At 35.6% G+C, this 24,222-nt stretch overlaps 1 protein-coding gene across 1 annotated transcript; it reads right to left on the bottom strand.

Moving 5' to 3' along the window:
• Positions 1-20,241: 20,241 nt before the first annotated feature.
• Positions 20,242-22,119, bottom strand: LOC145048356 (peroxidase 4-like). The gene is made up of 3 exons (XM_078996815.1): positions 21,868-22,119; positions 21,442-21,633; positions 20,242-20,964 (listed from the first exon to the last, which is right to left on the bottom strand). Exons 1-3 carry the CDS (start codon positions 22,078-22,080, stop codon positions 20,401-20,403), a joined length of 969 nt encoding a protein of 322 aa, XP_078852941.1. The 5' UTR covers positions 22,081-22,119; the 3' UTR covers positions 20,242-20,400.
• Between the last annotated feature and the right edge of the window lie 2,103 nt (positions 22,120-24,222).

Genomic DNA, 24,222 nt, shown 5'->3' with positions numbered 1-24,222 from the left:
TTTGGGCGTTCTTTTTATGGACGCTCTCAGGTTAACATATTCTACGACTTTCATTTAGATTACTAAGGCTAAAAGAAGCTCTATCATAAATTCACTATTTATATCTCCCGGTGCCGTGCTGGTTTTGCCGTAAAACTTCGACGGACCATAACTTCTTCGTTATAATTCGGATTTCGACGCTCTTTATATGTACGGAAACCTTGTAACATATACTAAAACTTGGTTGAGATTATTTATTCTTAATAATATTTTGTCAAAAAGTCGTTTTCGACCCCTGTTGCCTCTAAATTGACTAGCCCGGATCTACGGGCGTTACAATTAGCCAATGGAGTCTAAACGAGAGTTGTAGAGCATAATCTCACCTTCGCGGAGATATAAAGAATGTCGAAAACGGAGTTCGTATGCGAAAGTTATGAATTTCTGAAGTTCGGGGCGCGAAACCCCAAAACTGTCAGAGGCCACGACGTGGCAAGTGTCCTGACACCTCCGGGAGGCCCCCAGATGCAACTTGGGATGACGCATGCAGTGACGACCAAGCCCACAACGTGGAAAAAGGTTGCCAAGACGTGGCAAGGGCCAAATTTGCCCTATAAATAGATTTGAAGGGCCAGCCGACTATGGTTGCTCCATCCCTTCTCTCTCCCACTCCCGATACACCCTCTAAGCCCTATTTTAACCCCCCGAAGCCCCGGTATCAACCCCAAGACCCGAAGCAAGTCCCGAAGCCCGAAGATCCCGAGAAGAAAAGAGTTTCCGAGCCGAAGCTCTGCCCACGAGAAACTAGGTGTGTGAAGTGATCCCGGTTTCACCGAAGAATACTACTTCTGCAAGTCGTAGTGCTGTCCGATCATCTTCTGATCAAGTGAGTGTATACTACCTTTCATAAACACGATAATAATACAAGTATGGTTTGAGTGTATTAAGTTTATTGTTGTTTATATATGTGAGTGTGTAGTTACTTTCTTCTAACGCATAATTATGAAGTATTTTATACGAAATACATGTTATGTGTATATATATTGTGGTTTATATGTGTGAGTGTGTGGTTACTCTCTTCTAAACACATAAATATAAAGCATTAGCTATGAAATACGTGCTATGTGTTATATATTAATTGTCTATATGAGATGGGCTTGGAATTGATGTTTTTATATGGGTGTTAAATGATTTAAACTATATATGTAATTTATATCTACAAATATGTTGGGTAGAACATGGGTAGATGAAATAGTTGATGTGTGTTGAACGAATGTGATAAGAGAAAGGTGAGGATATAATGGTGATGATAATTAGGTGATGATGATTAGGTGATGAGAAATATGTGATGATAGAAAGGTGATGATGATTAGGTAATGATAAATAGGTGATGTGAGATGAGAGGAGATACCATAACCTTGACCGGCGATGTGGAAATTTGGCGATGTAGTCATCTACCAGAGTATAGATGGCGACCACGGACTATTCTAGATGACCCCGTGGAAACACCAGTAGGCTCATAACCTGTAGGTGATGAACTACGAGTCCAGGCGATGTTGTGGCTACGTATTCATGCGATGATACTCTAACCCTTACTATGAATTACGAGTCCAGGCGATGTTGTGGCTATGTATTCATGCGATGATAGTCTAACCCTTATTATGACTTACTAGTCCAGGTGATGTTGTGACTACGTATTCATGCGATGATCCTTAGGAAAAAGTCCGTAGGAACAATCATACAAGGAAATGTGATGTAAGGAGATGAGAGGTAAATATGATGTAGGAGATGACCCTTAGGATAATTCCTTAGGGAAGGTACTTAAGAAATAAATGGAGATAACGGGGATGGGTAATTGGGTTGATTGTTTGATGATTGAATATAATAATTATATTATTGTGGGTTGAAAACCCTATATGCTCACCAGGCTCCCAAGCCTGACCCACTCAGTTTTCTTTTCATTACAGGTAATGGCACAAGGGTATAAGTTGGTGGACTTGACGAGAGATTTTGGATTATAGATCAGTAGTTGAATAACTATTGTAAGGTCTATTTTATATTGTTTATGCTTTTGGTCTATATCGAACATGACATCCCAAGGTTTTATTATTTAATGAAAATACATTCTCTTTGAGAAATGTTTTGATGAATTTTATCATATTTTATTTTGGGAACAAATTCCGCAACTCTTTTAATCAAAAGATTACTCTGATTTTATAAAACAAAGCATAAACAAATCGGTCTTTTCTGGCCCTGAAATTGGGGATGTCACATTGGTTAACTTTTCCAAAAATCGAATCGAAGTCCACTATAAACCGGTGAAGAAAGAAGTTAGAAGAGATAAAGAAAGAAAGAAATTTACGTGCCTAACGAAATCAGTTGGGAATGGTTAGGCCAAGTTAGACTAAAAGAGGAAGTGGCCCCATATTTGGTCAAGATGTTTGTGCCTAATGGGGTAACTATCACATGTGATGGGTGGAACCGGTTGTTCCGTATTCAAGAGCCGGTGTTGATGGGTTTTGGTCATAAGACATCCTATGTGCTCATACAAACCCTAATGCTTGTATCTAGGTTTCTCTATTGTACATGCTTTGAATCCAAGACTATAAACCCTAATTCTAGCATACATATAATCATATTAACATGAGAATAAGTTTATAATGTTACCTTGATTGTTATGTAGCAATAACAATCCCAAATCTCCTTGTATTGACTTTGGAATGCTTAGAGTCACAAGTGTCACTCCTCTAATGGCTTACAAACACCATAAGAAAGTGGAGAAGGTATAAAGAGAGAGGAGAGAGGTTAGAATTCATCCTTAGGACTTCTTGGGAAGGCTTACACGAATTCATGAGCCAAGGGGTGTTTATATAGGTGTAGAGATAGGGTTTCAGTCATTATCCTTATCTAGTTGCTTATCCACAAAGCAACCCATAAGATAATCCTTGAATCCTTATCATAGTCGAATTCTAAGGCCTTATCACCTCAAATTCATTCACCATATATATAAGATAATCCTTACCTTATTTTGTAACTATCACATAATTACAAATCAGCCCCTCTAGTTTAATTAATTACACTTGATCACAAAATTAATTCCTAATTAATTATTGACCAATATTAATTAAACAAATATGATCTCTCCTTTAATATATTATTCTTATAACATATTAATAAATCATAATATCCTCGCTCTCTTTATTTACTTCTCCAATCAAGTTGCTTTGGTGAAGGCAACCCAAAAGGACCATGCACCATCGGGTCAAGTACATACCAAAATAGTTATGGACTTAGACACTGATCCAACAGTCTCCCACTTGGATAAGTCTAATAACTATTCTGCGTATGACTTCAGATCCTGATCTGCAATCGTAGCTTTCCAAAGACGCTGTCAACTCTGATCCTATCAGATACGCGTGTCCTTAGATAACGGATCATATATTCCTCCATTCTAGATATCATATAAGATATGATTTCAAATCATTCTCTTTGTAATACTTCTCGATTTCCGATTTATGACGACAGACTAATTGAACAAATCAAATTAGCCCTAACCTGGCCGAGCATTTACGTTTGTCATCACTAAACCATCGAGGGGCCCAAAGATATCGCTTTTATCCTACTTTGGATAAAAGGAATGGATAAACTTTGATACAATGCTTGCTTGCACTTACTAACCAAATCACACACAACAATATGTTTTATAACACCAAGTTACTAGTGCGTTTACATATTATCAATGTGCAACCGATTAGCAAGATACAACTCACACATCTCATTTTCAAGAATATAAGATGTTATTGTCTCACCAATCACTCGTGATATAATTCATGGAGTGATCCAAGTGAGCGTGAGTTTAATCCAATGCTCAAATCATATTCATAAGCACTCATGAACGTTGCAGTAAACATTTGCTTATGTCTAATACTCTTCTAGACAATCCACACACCAATTCACGACATTCTTCATTCATATCTACTTCCAACTTTGAACATCCTTTTGCATAAAAGTTTCTAATCTAGACATAGATTTTCAATATTTACTTCCTAATATGAACACGCTTCCATATTTTCCTCATGACAACTCATTCTTAATAGAATCTTTTCTATTTGTAATGATGTCGATATGGTCCATCCAATATGGAAACATTTCCATATTTTCCAATACTATACTTCCAACTACTCACAAGCGACCAATCCTCGTCGAACTTTGGATTGTCCTTTGATAGTTGTTTAATTATTTTAGTCAAAACCAATTCTAGTCCCTTTTTCCCTCTAAATGCGCTAGACATTTGGAAAATTTTAGAATGGTCAAACATTAAAGCATTTGCAATCGATCCTATACCCGAGGCGTATGGGACACGACGCATAATGTTTTATTTGCTATGTTCTCAAAATTCGAATTGTGAAGAGGAATGTCGTAATCATAATCGAAATTTTAAGAACAGACTATGTACCTTTGACTAAATTTATCAACATTTCTCAACCTAATCCTTTAGATTTGAAATGAAGCATAATATTCTCTCCCTTAATTATAGCAAAACAACTTTACAACCCTTACGACTTTGCAAGGTATAACTCTTGTTTTTCTATAATTAATATTGCCAACTTGCAATACTTTCTATAATAATCATACAATCATAACTTTTATCCTCCCACTATCATGATGATTACTATAAAACATAACACTTATGCTCCCACTAGCTTCGACATGTATTCATAAACATCTTAACTTTCAGAAAACAATACCTATTGAATTTCTTAAGTCCATGTTTCTAATACTTAGTGCTTTGATAATCTTTTATCAGGGCTTCTTGAACTTATACATCTTTGCCTTAGATAGTTCATATGTGTGTCTTAAACAATTAAGATTAATTGCCAAACCTCACAATTCAAATCATGGAAAGGGATACCGTAACCATGATCGAATTCGAGAATGCAATTTTACAATCACTATCTTCTTAAAATCTTTCTTAGTGAAAGCATTTCCTCACAATCATTTTCATGGAGGAAATCTTATGACACTTAGATTTAAATGGTGTATTAGTTCCTATCCATGTGAATTTGTTAAAACCAAAGTTTACGACAAATTCAAACTCATATGGACCGAGCCTTTTTTAATCTTGACTTCTTGCCTTATGGTAGCACAGCTGCCCACCACGTCTTCCAAGTAGTTAAGCAGCTCACCTTTTCCTATCAATGTACCTTTCATTGATTAAGGTGCCTTGCCTTTTATGCGTTCAAGATGAGAACTCATAGGACTCACATGCATAATTAACTCAACTGGAACAACACAGAATCAAAATATTGTCAACACGATAGGTTGTAAACCTCAACTCGTGTGCTAGTGATGATCGATAAGGTTTATTTGATTTGTTCTTGAAACCTTTCCAGACCAATAAGACTCCCACTGACTCCTTGACATATAAGATTCTTTTGTCAATAAACATTTCTTTAAAAACAAATATTCAAGAGTTAGTGTAGTTTTTATCAAAACACTTCATAAATTGGTCCTAGTCGATCTTTGTCTTATTCAAGACATCACAACTTTCCACATTTGATGAATGTTATAAACCTTTAATACTTTTCACTCATTGTCACAATCTTAACTTTAAGACTTGTTATTGGAACGAAGTATGATAGACTTCTTGATTTAACCATGTCTTCAATCCTTGATTCCTCTTCTTAAACATACAATTGTACTAAGACTCACTTAGAGGATCAATTGAGATATGGTTCTTAATCATTAAGACCTATCATAAAGAATAAAAGGTACTCTCCCTTCTTCTTAGAATGGAGAAACTTTTATCTTTCTGCCTACTTGACTCTTCTTATTCGTTCTGCTATTGATTTAAACATTTTCAATCAATTCAGAATTACACTTAATCTTATAAGTATAATCATATTTACTAAACTTTTAGTAAATCATGACGAATGTCTTTGTTACTCTTATGGTGGACTTTGATCAACACACAACTTTGTGTACTTGATCTTCTAGTCCTTCACTTGACACTTTCTCAATGAATTAGTCTAATTTCCAAAATATGAAATTTCTCATTCATCGTGCAACCAAGTTGCTTGATTCCAAGTTTCTGTCCAATTGAAACTTGGGCGATGAGAAACTCTCCCTATTTGGTAAATTCTCTACATTTTCATAAATAACATAACTAAGAATCATATCCATTCGTTGTAGAAATATGCAAACATCCATTTTCATAACGATTTCATTGCAAGGAAGTAAACAAATAAATAAATAAGTCAAACAAAATTTATTTTATTTATAAAAGCAGCGGAAAAAAACATTTGTCCTTACAATGCAAAATCTATTTGAAAAACTATGTAAAAGGAAAATTTCTAACAACTCTATCATAACTATCTAAGCTCAAAATCCAATCTTCAAGTCCATGTGATCAAGATCTATCTCTTGTGATTAGATTCATCTTGCTCTCTTATCAAGCTTCCTTTCTTTTCACCGATCCTTCAAAACATTCAAATGCAATCTTATCACATCATGTATTAAGAATCAATGAATAGGAACTTAACGGAGTTAGATAGTGGATTTTACCCAAAGCGTGGTCATACTTTTGACTCTCCCATCTCTTAGATCTCTTAGGTAAATAGGGTAACTTCGTCTCCAATGCCCCTTCTCTCGGCAATAAAAGCAAATTGACTCTTTTGGAACAACACATGGAACTACTTCAGACATCGCCTTTCTCTTGTGATCAAACTTTTCGATCATTGCATGTCTTTCATTGCCATTGTCTATATCCATAGAGGTCTTGAAGGCAGATTCACCAATCAACTTTGCTTTTCTATTGCGCCAAACCATTGCTGATTCAGCAGCAATAAGCATATAGGTGAGATCTATAAGGGTCACATCGTGGTTTATCATATAGTACTCTCTTGCGAACTCACTATATGAGTTAGGAAGTGACTGAAGAACCCAATCAACAGCCATTTCCTCACAGACAACGGATCCCAACATTCTTAACCTATCAATGTGTGACTTCATCCCTAGGACGTGTGCACACACCGACTTTCCTTCTTTATGTTCACTTGCCAAAAGGGCTTGAGTGATCTTAAACTTTTCAAGCCTTTGAATTTGTGGGTTAGGGAGAATAATTGGAGGAGGAGGAGGAAGTGAAGCATGATTTCTTGTTCCTCGATCGAATCGTGGAATATCATCTTCATGTGGAATGCTTGTTCCACGGGATTTGGGAAGACCATAGTTGTCGAACTTTGACATCTACAAAACGGGAGAAAAACGAATTCAAGTTAGTTGATAGATTGAGTCCTTAGTAAATCACCCAAATGAAATACCAAGGCTAGGACCCAACACAATATGCTACAACCTAGAAAAGGGATGCCGTAATCTAGTTGCAGAATATTTGAAGGTAAGTGAATGACGATTCACTAATTTCCACCATGAAAAATGAAAAAGAAATTTAAGTTTTAAATTTATGAAAACTCCTAGATCCTTTGAGATTCATTGAACTTTCAATGGCATGTTTAAATCTTGATATGCTCCTCTTGTTTGTGACTGGGATGCCGAGGATCACAAAGCGGGTGTGAATAACCATGCAAACTTACACGGTGCCCTCACGGGATTTGGGAAGACCATAGTTGTGGAATGCTTGTTCCACGGGATTTGGGAAGACCATAGTTGTCGAACTTTGACATCTACAAAACGGGAGAAAAACGAATTCAAGTTAGTTGATAAATTGAGTCCTTAGTAAATCACCCAAATGAAATACCAAGGCTAGGACCCAACACAATATGCTACAACCTAGAAAAGGGATGCCGTAATCTAGTTGCAGAATATTTGAAGGTAAGTGAATGACGATTCACTAATTTCCACCATGAAAAATGAAAAAGAAATTTAAGTTTTAAATTTATGAAAACTCCTAGATCCTTTGAGATTCATTGAACTTTCAATGGCATGTTTAAATCTCGATATGCTCCTCTTGTTTGTGACTGGGATGCCGAGGATCACAAAGCGGGTGTGAATAACCATGCAAACTTACACGGTGCCCTCACGTGTTACAGTCACCTATTCGATGTGCCGGTAAACCACACACGCTCCACCGAACTATGACAAACATTGAGTCACCCTTTGCAACCTTTTCTTAGAACCATTTAGTGTGTCGGTAAACCACACACGCTCCACTAACGTCTTCGCAAGGGCACAAAGTGTAATTTCATGGAATTGCATCAATTCACTTTTGCCTAAGTAACTAAGATTGGGAATTAGAAAAACATTTAGTTACTTTGTATTTCATTATACTTATAATGGAAGGTTTCGTCCTATCATACCCGTTCGGCTAACGACCCCCCACTAGTCAAGAGTGGGGTGGGTAAGAGTGGATACCCATTCAATTGCCATTTTATAGGCAATTCCCTTAAACACCCCTTATAGACCAGCTTCGTGAATGAGGCCTACTAACGGTAAGACTGACTTTTACTCATACATATATATAATGTTAGACTTTTAATGTTATATATATAATATAGGGTGCATTTCATACTTTTAAAATACTATGTGGTCAAATTTAATAATTATACATTTAATTCAATTAAATTGCAAACCAAAACTTTTATGGATTTATTAAATCTCTTTTAATTATACACCTTAATTAATTAGTAAAACCATAAGGGTGTGATTTGAACTTTTCAAAACAATACTAGGGTTTTAGAATTTAACACTCCTAATTAAACCTTTTTAATCAACTTTTAAATTCCAAAACTTAAGGGCAAGTTTTGAAACATTTCAAAACAATTTAGTTTTAATCTATCTTAAAAATTCAAATTTATGACATTTAAATTAAAATTTTAAATATTAAAACTCTTGATTTAATAATTATCTTGAATTAGACTATTAATTTAATTATTAAATCATAAGGGATTATCTAAATAATGAGGATAATTACCATTTAGACATTTAAGTTATCCTAATCCCTTAAATATCTATATAGATTTCGAAAATATGGATGGATAATGCAAGATCTTGAATTACCATATATAACAATTAAAGGATAATTACAAGATATGGGATAATCCAAATCTCTAAAAATTAGGACCTTATCTTGGGGAGGAGGCAAATTTCGAAAATCAAGGGATTATAACAAACCCTAGATTTCGAAATTCAAGGATTTAAGGAAAGGATTTGAAGATCTTATTCAAACTCTTGCAAATTAGGGTTTGCAAACCCTAATCTCGAAAAACCCTAGCCTCTTAGGGTTTATTGGCAATAAACCCTAATATATCAAGTTCATACAATTGAAACCAAACCAATGGCTCTGATACCACTGATGGGTTTTGGTCATAAGACATCCTATGTGCTCATACAAACCCTAATGCTTGGATCTAGGTTTCTCTATTGTACATGCTTTGAATCCAAGACTATAAACCCTAATTCTAGCATACATATAATCATATTAACATGAGAATAAGTTTATAATGTTACCTTGATTGTTATGTAGCAATAACAATCCCAAATCTCCTTGTATTGACTTTGGAATGCTTAGAGTCACAAGTGTCACTCCTCTAATGGCTTACAAACACCATAAGCAAGTGGAGAAGGTATAAAGAGAGAGGAGAGAGGTTAGAATTCGTCCTTAGGACTTCTTGGGAAGGCTTACAGGAATTCATGATCCAAGGGGTGTTTATATAGGTGTAGAGATATAGTTTCAGTCATTATCCTTATCTAGTTGCTTATCCACAAAGCAACCCATAAGATAATCCTTGAATCCTTATCATAGTCGAATTATAAGGCCTTATCACCTCAAATTCGTTCACCATATATATAAGATAATCCTTACCTTATTTTGTAACTATCACATAATTACAAATCAGCCCCTCTAGTTTAATTAATTACACTTGATCACAAAATTAATTCCTAATTAATTATTGACCAATATTAATTAAACAAATATGATTTCTCCTTTAATATATTATTCTTATAACATATTAATAAATCATAATATCCTCTCTCTCTTTATTTACTTCTCCAATCAAGTTGCTTTGGTGAAGGCAACCCAAAAGGACCATGCACCATCGGGTCAAGTACATACCAAAATAGTTATGGACTTAGACACTGATCCAACAGGTGTATCAAGAGTTATGTTGGGAGTTTTTCTTAACCATCAATTTACGTGGGGGTAACAATTATTAGGACCTAGGGGTCATTACTTTTTTCCTTGGCGGGGAGTACCGCCAGTGTAGTATGACAGAGCTTGCTTGGAGATTGGGCATCTATGACCAACATGTGGTCAACACTCAAGCTTTTGGTGCTTTCTTGGAGCATTGTCACAAAGAGTTTCTGGATGGAGTCGTGGGTTCCACATGGTGGAACACAATTGCAAACAAGGTTTACATTCCCAAATCAGCTCAGAAGGGAAACATTAGATCACCAATCCATCAGCTTATACACCTCCTTATTGTTGCACAATCAACATATGCAAGGACGATGACAAGGTTCCAAACCTTGATGCATTTTACTTGTGGAGCATTATTACACCAAACACCTTCTACAACCTCCCATATTGTATGGTTCAATACTTAAGTGAGGGAGCAGTCAAGGATCGGAAAACTTCAAAAATTAATGGTGGGATGTTTGTGACTCGCTCGGCAAGATCGTACGGTGTGGTGGGAAGAGGCGCCAGAAATGATTTGACAATGGTTACTACCCCTCCTTTTAATGTCATTCTTTATAGGAGAGTGAGGATAGTTGAAGATTATGGAGGGGGCCATTATGCTATACCGAATGAGGATGAGGTAGTAGAACCTGAGCAACCGAGTAGGAGAGTTAGGCCAAGGCATGCTCAAGCACATGAAGACCCACCAATGATTCTAGTTGATGATAAGGTACCTACAGAATGGTATAACATGGAGGCAAGAAAATACCAAGACGATTTAAGGAGAAGTTTAAATTTCAACAACCGGTCATTTATTCAAATGTTTAATCATTTTAACATCCAACATGTAGATGGGGGTGAATTTCCTTACGTGCCTACTTGGGAAGAGCGGATAAACGTGTGAAGGAGTGAAGCCGGGGAGAGTGGAGTGAGAGAAGATGATGAAGAGGAAGAAGATGAAGATTGAGATATATCCTTTTTATTTGTTGGTTGTGTGTTTAAAACAGTTTTTAAGTTGTTTGGTTGGTTGGTTTGCTTGAACAAGTAGTGAGTAGGATTAATTAGGATTTTAATTGTTTTTTTTATTACATGTGTTTACTGTTGGTTCTTTTCAGAATTAGAGTAAGGCTATGCATGCAAGGGATTAGAGAGAGATAAAGAATAATACGAAGAGTCGAGTCTAGACGAGAACGCGGAGTTTTGAGTTTAAGTCGAGTCTGGTAGTGAAAAGGGTTAAAGAGTGTTATTTACTGCAGAAAAATGAGGGAGGAATACTAATTTGTCATTGCCACACACCTCAGAAACAGATTCGAGGCAGAAGAATTTTTTTCCCACTCAGCGTTGTACTCGCCGAGTGCACACCCTGGACTCAACGAGTCCATGTGCAATTTCGCAAATTTTCCGCTAGATACGCTACTACTCGAGTTATCATATTGACTTGACGAGTCACTCCTTATTCCATATTCAAGTTACAATTTGACCATATTTGATACGGGCATTACTCATATTCTTTGAAGATTAATTCTTGAAGATTCTCGAGACTTTTTCCGTCTATATTTGGAGCTTTACCACACGAGATTTGACGTCCAAGGCATGGATGAGCTGTTCCCATGTCTAAAGTCAATTGAAGATAGAGCTTTTCATGAAGAAGATCAGCCTCGCGACTACTATCCCAATGGAGCTTATTCTAATTCCCTCTTTACTTGTATGTTTTTTTTATCATGCATAGCATGCAATGGGGACATTGCATAAATCAAGTGTGGGGTAGGGTTGGTCACATTAGTAAAAAATTTAAAATTTTGCATAAAATTGCTAGGGATTTATTTAGAAATTTTGGTAAAAGCAATTAGGAATCATGTTAGTATTGTGTTTGATGATTCTTTGAGAACTCAAATGTTTAATTGAGCCTATATACGTTATAGTGCATTTGTAGCCTCCTTTGTTCTAGTGAAATCATGAGACAAAAACACAACATTGCTTAGTTTGAGGATCACAATATGTTTAGCATCGTGTACTAGAAATGTATCCAGGAAGACTAATACTTTAACCAATAAATGTTGAAGTTGAGCACCCTTGCTTAAGCATGTAGGTTTTGAGTGAAAAAAAGTTAGGTACATGTTAGAGAGAGAGAGAGAGAGAGAGAGAGAGAATTATAAGAAAAAGTTGTAAGAATTTTGGAACAGTCATAGTATGAAGATCAAAAGATCAAAGTTCTGAAGAAATTCAAAAAGTTGAAGATACCAAAAATCAAAGAAGGTGGTGAATTCACATAAATTAAAGAGATCAATTCATCAAAGAAGTGAGGAATTCTAAAGAGCTACATTTTGGTATCGAAAAGTTGTAATTCTCTAGATTATGTATGCTTGGGTTGCTCAACCAAAAATACCTCGAGGTTAGGAAGTTTTCTGCGGATGTATTCAGACGGATGCATAAAATGAGCGTTGTTCAAAAGAAGTGGACGAGTACTGTTTATGAGGATTGTGAGTATTTAGAATTAGGGGGTCCTTAGGAAAACTTTTAGACACAAATGCATGTGTTGTGGTCTTGGCATAATGGCTGAGTTTGATTGGAATTATTTTATGTGATGCTAATATGTTAAAATTCAGTTTTGCTTGGGGGCAAACAAAAGTCAAGTGTGGGGTATTTTGATATGTGCATATTTAGTCATATATTTTGTATAGAATATTAATTATTTTTGGCTATTTTATTGCAATTAATGAACAAAAGGTACTTAATTATGTCTAAATAGTATTTTTACCCTAAAAGAAGTGCTCGGAAGCAAAAGGAAGCGAGAATAGCAATCGGGAGCTCGAGAAGTAAATAAAGAAGAAAAGAGTCAAAAATCCTGAAGAACTCGGCGAGTCAATGCCTGAATCAACGAGTCACGTTGAACATTCGCGAAGCAATAGAAGTCCTTGCTGTACATGGATTTTTAATGAAGGACTCACTGATTCGGTCCCTGGACTCGATGAGTCGACCCTGTTTCTAGAAATCTATAAATAAGGACTTTGAGATTGGCACCCGGTTTCTCGGATGAACCCTTAGAGGCTAAGTTGCGATTGAAGGTGCTGCTGGAGCGTGGGAAACTGAAGAATCAACCCTGCAATCGATTTTGAGGAGAATCAAGGCAAATCAAATTTACTCTTTACTTAATCTCTTGTTTGAACTCTATGTAAACCAATTGATTTCGTTTTTGAGCTATTTTGTACTGTAATCATGAGCTAAAACTCATATCTTCTATTTAGGATAGATGATTTTGTGACTATGGTTTAATTTTTTGGTTGGATTAATTTAAATTAGTGAGCTTTGTTTTGTTAAGCTTGTTAAAGAACCTTATGTGTTAACAACAACTATTTTTTGTTAATTACAAGTATATTAAGTTGCATGAACATCTCTTAATTGTTTATCTCATATGATTTATGTGAAAACATCGTTATATGCCTAGGAATAGCGAACATGAAACTAGGGTTAACTAGAAAATAGGTAAGTTAATGTGTGAGCTTGTGTGACGAACCATCAACAAGAGGTTAATTGAACGACCAATTCAATTAGCTAACTACAACTCTTACTTAACCCGAATCAATAAACTAGGAAATTCATTAATTTAATCAAATGGCCACTGTTTGAATTAATTTGTTTTCTAAGGATTAGTAATAGCGAACGTGAACCTAATCACACTAATCGGTAACCAATGCTAATCAATCCATTGCACATGCCATAAAATCAACCATAGGAACAAATGATTTGAACCTAAACAAAAGTCTCCTTAATTATTGAATTTAATTGATTTTTGTTTGCTTTAGCTATTAGTTACTTAGTTTGAGTTTTAGTTAAGTATTTAAGTTTCTAGTCTTGCAAAACTAGAGAAAAACCTTTCCTTCTATTACTTGTTTTTAGATAATATTAGTTATTAGTTTAATTGCCGTTCCCTGTGTTCGACACCCGGCTTGCTAAATTATACCACCAATTGGCAGGTACACTACCTTTTGTGTGTCTAATTCATATTTAAAAAGTATGATAAAACTAGTTCGTTTTACACATCATTGGGTCCTGAAAGCAGTTTTGGGAACATCCCACTCACGAAACTGCACCCAATGATACCTTGATCACAAATCTATTTTCAAGAAGTTACTAGCCCACTGCAACTAATCAAAAAGATCAATAATCCTAGGAAGTGGGTACTTATTCTTCACAATTACTTTATGTAGTTCCCTATAGTGAATACACATTCTCATGGAACCATCCTTCTTCTTCACATAGAGTACTGGTGCTCCCTAAGGTGCAGAACTTGGTCTAATAAACCCCCACTCTAATAACTCCTGAAGTAGAGTCCATATATCATTCATATTTGATGGAGCTAACCAATATGATGCCTTGGCTATTAGGGTCGTACAAAGAACAAGATCAATTCTGAACTCTACCTATTGTGGTTGTGGTAGACCAGGAAACTCATCAGGGAAAACATCGTTGAGCTCCCTGACCACCTCCACATCAGCAAGATCCAGTGTCTTCCTTGGACTCTCGATTGCATGCACCAAGAAGACCTCACATCCTATCTCCAAGCACCTGTGTGCCTTTATCACATAAATTATCGGTATAAACCGCATTGACTTTTGCCCATGAGCCATAATACTCCCTCCCTCAGCAAGCTTGATACAAATACACTTCACGAAACAAAGGATCTTAACTTCATTGGCTAATAACCAATACATACCAAGGATGACATCAATTGATTTGATTCCTATTGGAATCAAATTAAAAGGAATGGTGTGACCAGAGATTATGATTAAAAAACCATCGAATTTTCCCTGCACCATAATAGAATTCTCTATTGCTACTTATTTATCTAATGTAGAACTCAACGGACTACGAGGTATCACAAATCGATCATAAAAGATGATAACATAGAAAGGTATACCACACCTACCTCCATTCCATCTACGGGTACCGTCCCCCAGGTCCTCAGGTTTCCTTATGGTTCCTCGAGTCCCAAACATATATCTTATGCTTCTGATAGTACAGGCCAAATACTAATGTTAACACACACACACACACACACACACATATATATATATATATATATATATATATGTTTTCTTATGGCATTACCATGAAGTCTCTTTTCTCCGCGGTCTAGGTTAGAGGTTTGCACACCTATTTTGTTTTCCAACTTCCATGCCATGCTAGAACCGTTAAACTATATAAAGGTTCTCTTTTTACTCCAGCGTCGACCAACGATAATCCAACAACTTACAATGCTTGCTGAATATGGGCAACCCAAGCATCTCCCTAAGATGATCCTCCATTTCCCCGATACGCACAATACCATTCGAACTACGAATGCTTTGGGATAACTAAGCTTGTGGGTCACGAGCAGCTTGAGACATTGGGAATACAACTTGTCTCAATTCTTTTTGGTAATATAGACCACTTCTTACCACCCCTCTATTATTGTTCCTTAAGGATAGAACAATTTCCTTGAATATTGAGTGTTATTAACAAATTACATGATCCGCGAGAAATAAGAGAGGATGTATTGATATCGAAAAGAACAAGAGTTCTACATGCATATATGAAATAACATATACCTCTCAACACACCACCACCCCTCCTAAGATCCTAAAGCACCTAATTGAGCAAGTCGACATCGTGAGCCTGAACACTGACCTCTGTATTCAGTTCACTCATAACATGGATCCGATAAAAACTTGTAACACCGTGATTTTTCACCCAAAAATTTTCTTTTATTTTAACCAGTTATTATCATAAAAAATGTTAGCGGAAGTCTTATAAAATAATCATCAATAGTTATTTAGAAAATCTTTCAAAAACAACCCATCAAGTTCCGTTATTGTAAAAACCCCACCAAAACAACCACCAAAACCAAGTGTAAATGAAATATCACATCAAGTCTCAAATTGTTATCAATACTAGTAATCAAAAAACTATAACTATCCACAAGATCCCAACCTCACCAATCCATCAATAATAAAGCTACATGCACCAATGCAAAGCCACAACAATAGGAAAGAAACAAGTGTCAGCATCAGCACAGTGAGTCAATCTCAAGCACATAAGCATGGAAACAAAGCATACACATGCATCATGTCAAATCATGTAATCACATCAATCCATGCATTGTTAATCAATATTTATTAACATATACATATATACATTAATATGGACATTCTTCCATTGCAGTAATTATTTATTTATTTGCTTCGCTTTATTTACTTTTAATGTGTCTCACTAACTAGGGTCTATTTCATCGCTAATACTCCCCAAATAACAACCATGTTCTCTACTAATGTGACATGACGACCTAGTACACCAAATGGGGCGCGGCTCCCACCCGTAACACTGTCCTTGGTTTGACGACTTCACTACTCCGACCATGCACATACAAGAAAATACATCATCGCTCGAGGGTGTTTTAGTAGAACATCTGGACTCATCAATGGCCAACATCACTCCAGTCCCAGTACACGATTATATCAGTACCATGTCTTGATATGGTCATTTAAAAAACCATTCGACGTCAGATTTGCTTAAGCTCTTTTCCTCCAGCGATATCATTCCAACGCGATATCTCATAAAGGCACATACCTAAGTTAGATTTCTACCCTTTAACCACACTATGTGTATTTCCCATTTAATTTAATTAATTAACTTTCTCTAACATGGGTAAACCACACAACTCATCAGTATTATTATGTAATCATGCAAGTGAATTATTGGTATTAATCCATGACATACTACATCTATCAAACACGCATCCAAGGCATATCAAACACAAGGTATACATAACAATATGTCATTGCATATAATAAGATACATCTTTCAATCACACAACATGTAGCATGCATTTCCTAGTTTCGTTTAAAGTGTGACAAAACAGAAAATTTAGCATGCATAACATCACAATACAACCACACAAAAGTTCTCACCTCTAGCATGGACTTAACACTCACATGTTGCACCAATTGATTAGTTCAAGGAATCTAGCATACAAGAATTTCCTAAATTCAACTGCATCAATATTAACATTACATGTCCAAGTTACATTTACCCTTAACATTCAACTTCTAAATTCACATAACATTAATAAGCAAGAATACAAACATAAATGTATGCTATCCTTCGAAACTAGTGCTAAAACCATACAAGAATTGACTCACCTCTTGTCCAAGATTTGTGAAGCTTATAACAGAAGAAAACCACCTTCTCACAAGCACTCTAATGCCCCTAAAAGAATACCCAAAGAATTGATCATAAACAACTCATAAAAATTGATTTTGTTCGGTCCAGACGAGTCTCACATCGTAATCAAGGGGTGTCACGTCATAAGCTTAGGCTTCTTCGCGTTTCAGGCCCGATCAGTTCCTTCTTCATGTTATGACACTAAGGGGTTCACGCATGACTTCAAACGATTGTTAGGTTTGACCAGTCAAGTCCATGTCATCACCGTGTGACAAAAGAATTCCTCACATCGTGACTAACTAAACAATCATGAATCCAATTATTATGTATCCAACCTCACGACATGACCTGGTAGTGCTCCTGTCGTGAGAACTGGAAGTTACAGCTTCTTGATCATCGATTGATCTCTTCCTTTTGCTCTATTTGGGTTTGATCAAAGCCTCCATTAGGGTGTTATTAACCCTTAAATACCCTTATTAAGTGACATCAATGATAAGTACATGAGTGGGACAATCAAACACACCAAAACCAAGAATTTTGCATCATTCATGCCTTCTCCTTGTATGTGACTTGAAGGACAACAAATAATAAACTTAACATAGATGTATTAGCCTCTGGAAATCCAGAAATGGACCACCAAAAGGATACCAAGAAGAAGCTTTATGAGTCCCACTACAAGTCCACCAAGTGCACCAAAAATTTCACCTTTCTTCTTCACTTCAACACACCACCAAATGGTAAGTACCCTAGATACTCTCTCAAGAAAATGGAGGCTTAAAGGAGGTTTTGTTGGCTGCAATGAGAGATTTTTCCGATTCATCCAAATTCTTGATTTTTTCACTTGCACATGTTATATGGTTTAAACAAGTGTTGTCTAAGTACCATATCTCCTTCTTTAGGTTAGCTTGGTTTATGTAGGTCATGAATAGACATTCTTCTTGTTCATTGTATTCTTCTTCTGTATATTTTGCTTGACCTTGCTTTGCCCAACAATCTTCTTCCTTATGACCAAACTTTCCACAGTGATCACATTGAACCACTGTCCCCTTGATCTTGTTTGTCGACGACCTCAAATTGATGATGTTCTTGCTCCTTCCTTTACTACCATAGAACCTGTTTTTCTTCCTTTGGATCTGAAAGGCTTGTTCTTCTTTTTGCATCTAATTCCTATTGATCCTAGCTTCCTGCGCTTGTAATGACCCAATTAACTCATCAAAGGTAAAAGTATTTAAGTCCTTTGATTCTTCAATTGCTGTCACAACATGATCGAACTTGACTGGTAGACTCCTTAAAGCTTTGGCCACCATAATTTCATCAGAAATCTTGTCTCCATAGGCACATATTTGTGTCACTATGGATGCTGCTTTTGTTAGATATTCTTGTACTTCTTCATTTGTCTTCATGTTTAAACTCTCAAACTGTCTTCTCAAGGATTGCAATTTTACTGTAATAACTTTGGTTGATCCTTGGTATTCAGTCTTGAGGATATCCTAAGCTTCCTTTGATGTGACTGCTGCATAAATTCTAGGGAAGATGGTCTCATCTATTGCCTGTTGAATAAAGAACAAAGCTTTAACATCTTTCTTTTGATTGTCTCTTTGATGGGCTTCATCTACACTTGTCACTGCATAATCTGCTTCAACAAATTCCATAAGTCTTGTGACTTGAAAAGGGTCTTCATTTTGGTGCTCCAAAATTCACAAGACTCCCCTTTGAAGGCATGAATATGTGGTCATGACATGCTAATAATGTTGCTGCTATTTTGTGCCATTTTAGAGTCACCGACTGAGACATGGATAAGTGACCAAGCTTTGATACCAAAATGTTGGATCTTAACATAATGAAAAAGAAATGCAGGTGAACTCTCGTGATATTACTTGATGATCCAAAGAGAACAGAAGGAAACTATAAATAGTAGAGTTTTATAACTGAAAAGTAAAAGCTGGAAATATGGAAAGACTTACGTAAAGGCAGAAAAAAAATTGAAAGACTTCCAACAGACCAGTCACAAGAGTTATTATTTTCCAATTTTATTTATATTTTTTAATACCCGTTTTTCGTAATATATATTATTTTGAGGGTGCTACTTGTTTATAATACAAGTAGGAGAAATAAAGCATAAAGTTTGCTTTAAGGTGTGTACAAAATATGTTTTGGTGTATTATTGTGATGTAAAAGGAGAATATGACATGTTATAAAGTTTGTTGTCATTTCTGGAAAGACATGTCGTGTTTTATGTTGACGCGACGTGTCGGGTCAAAGATGAGTCAACCTTAGTCAATAGTCAAAGGTCGCGACGTGCGGTGATATTTGTCACGTCCCGTCGAGGTGTTTAGTATTGGACACTTGTTGAGAGATTGGGACACTTGGCAGAAACGAGATTGCTTATGCTTCTCGACAACTAAAGAATGTTGAGCAATGAAGTTGGAATGCTGATTACTTATACAATCTCCAACAACAACCGACAACTGAATTCCAAATCTGAATTCCAAGTCTTCCCAACAGCTGAAGAATGCTGAGCGATGAAGATGGCAGAAACGTGATTGCTTATCCTATATTTTAGCAATCACCTTTCCCAAAGCAACACTGATTACAGAAACGAAGATGAAGTTGGAAATTTTGTTAAATAAAAAGTAAGAATGAAAACTACCCACAGAAACACTCTTTTGCTCAGCTGCAACAACAACCAACAACTGCAAAAGCAACTATCGATTCGAAACTGAAGACTGAAGAGTTGGAATTCAGATTTGGAATAGTGAATCTGTCATCTGTCAACATGTCTTCTCCAATTTCCCCACTTTCACTTATATTTCTACCACCGATTTACACTATTTTCGATCAAGAAAAAGACATATATGTTGGGTTGTTGCTAAAATATAGGACCTTAGATATATTTCACCTATGATTATCCATTGTAAGAAAGACAACACATCTCTCATAAAGATTCAAACCATATATTGAATGGAAATAAGTTTGATTGCATCAAAGATATTACATTTCACCAAGCTTTAATAATTTAAAACAAAAAACACAAACAACTTAAATTGAAATTCACACATTCTGAAAATAAAAGCACAAGATATTCCACCCAATTACGAATTAACTTTCCGGCAGTTCTTCCTGATCTCGCCGTTGGAGCCGGTGAGGGGACGAATATCACCCATGTTGATCATGGCGGCGGCAAAATCAACATGGAAACTTCCGGGGTTTTTGCTGTACTGCTCCACCAACGAATCTGTGGAGCCACCGTTGTGCAACTGCTGGTCAGATCGGAGAAGACCCTGTTGGTTGATCAGATTCTTGTAGTAAGTGTTGTCGAAGTTATTTGGCGTCTTCACGTCAAGTGGTGCGAGGTTGTTGTCGCCGGAACCCACTGGAAGAGGGCAGTTTGATTGACGTGATTTGGCAAACGAAGCGTCGATGTTGGTGTCGTTGTGGACTCGTGCTCTGAAAATTGTACAACGTGCTTGTCCGATTGTATGCGCGCCTGAAAGGGCCACCATGTCTTTGGCGGAAAGACCCACCGCTTGGAAGCGGTTGATGAGGTTGCTGAGGGTGGATTCAGGTGGTGGAATAACGCCGCTGTTGGCAGCTGCAAGGCTTGCTGATTTGGAGTCTCTTCTTCCTAATTTAACCTTCCAAGAGGGCCCACCTAACTGCGTAAAAAAACAATAGTGTTCAATTCAATCGAAAATCAAAGTTGATCACATTTTATGTCAAACAAACTAGTTAACATATAATTAATAGTAATTCTAAAAATATTTTTATTAAAGGAAATCACAAGAATAGCTATATTAGGAGAGTTTTAACAAAAGAACTATGTTTTCTAGGTTTATTTAAAATAACTACCATTTTCCTCATGGGCTATAGAAAAATAACTTTATATTGCAAAATGGATTTTTGTAGGCTTATATAAATTAAAATGACCACGTTATGGATCTCAATGTTTGTTATGTAATGTATCGTGCAAATAATATGGTTTATCATATTTTTTAAAATAGCAATTTGGTAACATGAGTGATTAACAATAGTAATTCGCAACATATAGTGATTCATAATGCACTATATAATATGTTAGTGATTTATTAACACTTTTTAATGTTGCTAATGCTTTATTTTATCATCATACTTACAGCAAGAACGGATTCAAGAGCTGAAATCGTTAATATATCAGCACACGAAACGACACCTGGGCAAACTTTCTCAACTTTCGACTTCACATCATCAATCACATTAAACCCTCTAACAGAATTATTATTTGGCCCCGCAGTTTTTTCTCCAGTGAACGAAGGCGTGTCATCTAGAAGGATTGACCCGTCACACCCCTGCAAAAAATAATGTGTCAAAACCTTTACGTTTAAGGTAAAAAAAATATTGCTCTATACAGAGTCCAAGATGATCGTTTGTCCATATTGTTTTATGTCAATGGTCAATTACGGAAGCAACATCTCCATCCTTGGACATTTATTGTCTCTTACCCCATTCTTATAGAATATATATATAATCAGTGTTGACATTGATATATTAGCATTAAATTAGAGACAAAGAAAATCACGTACATTGACAAAACAATCATGGAAATGGAGCCGAAGGAGGGATGCGCCCATGCGTTTTTCCTTTGAAACAGCAGACTGAATCACTGAGGCCACAGTCTCGAAAACTTTTGGGCAACTCTTTGAGTAGAAATCGGGAGAGAGTTGTGCTGAAGAAGTATTGATCATCAAGCACAAAGCAAGCAATGCAAATGAGATGGTCATAGAAGATGTAGCCATTTTGGTTACTAAATAGATTGAGTAGTGAGTATGTTGGAAGAATAAAGTGTTGTTATATATATAGTAAGAAGTCGAGTTCCAAGGGTTGTGTTCTGTTGGAGCAGCTAACCTAATAATCTGGACTAAAATGCAAGAACAAATCTAATGTATTGGGTTTTAATTTAAAACACGTTTACGTGATAGGTTGCATGTATGATTTTGTCAAAAGTGGGGTCCTTGTAAGCAATTTTATATTGTTATATTATAATATCCGCAACGAATTAATCGCATGGCCATGCAAAATTTGGAGACAATGGATTATATAAACCTTATTGTGTATTTCAGTTATCTATATATCTATATTGTAATAATGTAAATGAAAACTTATTAATCATATAATTATGATCAAGCTATAAAAATTCTTATAATCAACTTTTCCTTGATTATTCGCTTTCCTTGATTCAAATTAACGAATGTAACGAAGTTGTCAAGTTGACATGCTTATGAAAAATTAAGTACATAAATTGTAAATCTTTTTGCCGAAAATCTTACAGAATTAATAAAGCGACAAAGTCTAAGGACGTTTATTTTAATCCGCTATGTTTTTATTTTTTAATATTATAATCTATACAATATTTATATGGTCTTTCGTTTCAAAGAAAAAGCAAATGGCCTTTTTCTCTAGAAAGATAGAAGAAGTCAATCCGATATTTTGTTTACCTTTTCTGTAAACGGACTCAAGAAATTATCATGACACTACAAGAATATCTATACCTTCGCACAAGACATCTATACCGATAATGTTGGCTTTCTCGACTACATGTCGCCGGTACACGGTTGACTAGAGTTGACCAAATATCTTTGATCCGGAAGTCTTTGCATACGACATGTTATCTGCATAGGATACATAGGAACAATTTTTTTTTATATACGGTTTTCTGAAAATTATGCCAACAACTAGTTGTCGGTATATAGATAACAAGAATTAAAATTTCCGTTTTCCTAATAATTGATGTTGTAGAAAATTAAAACGTCATCGGTTTGTTGTAATCTATCTAGATGATTTATTGTCGGTAAAGAATTTTGCAATCCGTGTGAAATCTGTCACAACGACATGTCGTCGATACACATATTTTTTTAATTTTATATCGAGTTAATGAAAATAAAGGTACAAAACTTATAACATAATATACGGACATTATTTATGGTGTATAGCATTATTTTTTGGATGAGTAAATCAAATATTTTCTTAAACTTCTCATAATTAATTTCCTCTATATGTTTTAGAGAAGACTTGAATTATCGATTTAACAAAAAAAATGACAATATCTAATACCGTTAGGCTAGCCATTTGATATAACTTTTCTTAACATAGATTCTATGTATGATTAAGTCCTTCCTAGTATGCGACCAAATCCCATCAAAATTCCTATTAATTTCAAAATATAAAATGTATAACTTAATATATTTGTACTGATAACAATGACCATGATAACACAAACTCATTCTAATAAATTTCTGTTGATAATAATGTATTGTGCATATGCTATTTGAGTAGTTGAAATGGAAATATATAAGAGAAAACATGATTATAAATATCAGATCAATTAGTTAAGAGTGATGACTCACAAATAATCAAGTCCATAATAGTGACAACAAAACTAATAATTTAAGTAAAATCTAAAGTCACTTAATAATTAACCTTCTTTAACTTGTATATATTAGGAGAAAGATAAGTCACTTATTAACCTTCTTTAACTTATATATATTAGGAGAAATTAGATAAGTCACTTTTTAATTCTCTTTAACTATATTAGGAGAAAGATACTGTTGAGATTATAGATAACAAATGTGTGCGATTATATATGTTTTTCTGAACTGTTAGAAAAAAACGGATTGAAGCTCATGAGTAAAGTCAACATAGTGCCGAAAATGGGGTCGACCTTCTATGGCTTGTAGGTAAAAAGAGAGTAAGTAGATAGACCGATTAGTACTTTTCGTCTTTACCCAGGGGCAGCTTTCTAGTGCCTTGAGGGCTTGTTATTTGCTCATATAAATATGAAGTTGTTGAAGCAATTTTGTCAAAACCTAATCTTTAACTAATGTTTCCCTTATCTTCATAACTATAATTCAATCCATCATTTTCACTTATATGTTCAAAGT

This window comes from Lactuca saligna, chromosome 5 (assembly GCF_052625555.1).
Source record: "Lactuca saligna cultivar CGN05327 chromosome 5, ASM5262555v1, whole genome shotgun sequence".
Lineage (NCBI taxonomy): Eukaryota > Viridiplantae > Streptophyta > Magnoliopsida > Asterales > Asteraceae > Lactuca > Lactuca saligna.
This window is presented reverse-complemented; position numbering and strand designations above follow the sequence as displayed.

Coding starts and splice junctions, on each gene's coding strand:
- LOC145048356 (XM_078996815.1), bottom strand. CDS start 22,080: ATGGCTACATCTTCTATGACCATCTCATTTGCATTGCTTGCTTTGTGC. Junction 21,634..21,867: donor TCCATGATTGTTTTGTCAAT/GTACGTGATTTT, acceptor TATTTTTTGCAG/GGGTGTGACGGGTCAATCCT. Junction 20,965..21,441: donor CTCTTGAATCCGTTCTTGCT/GTAAGTATGATG, acceptor TTTTTTACGCAG/TTAGGTGGGCCCTCTTGGAA.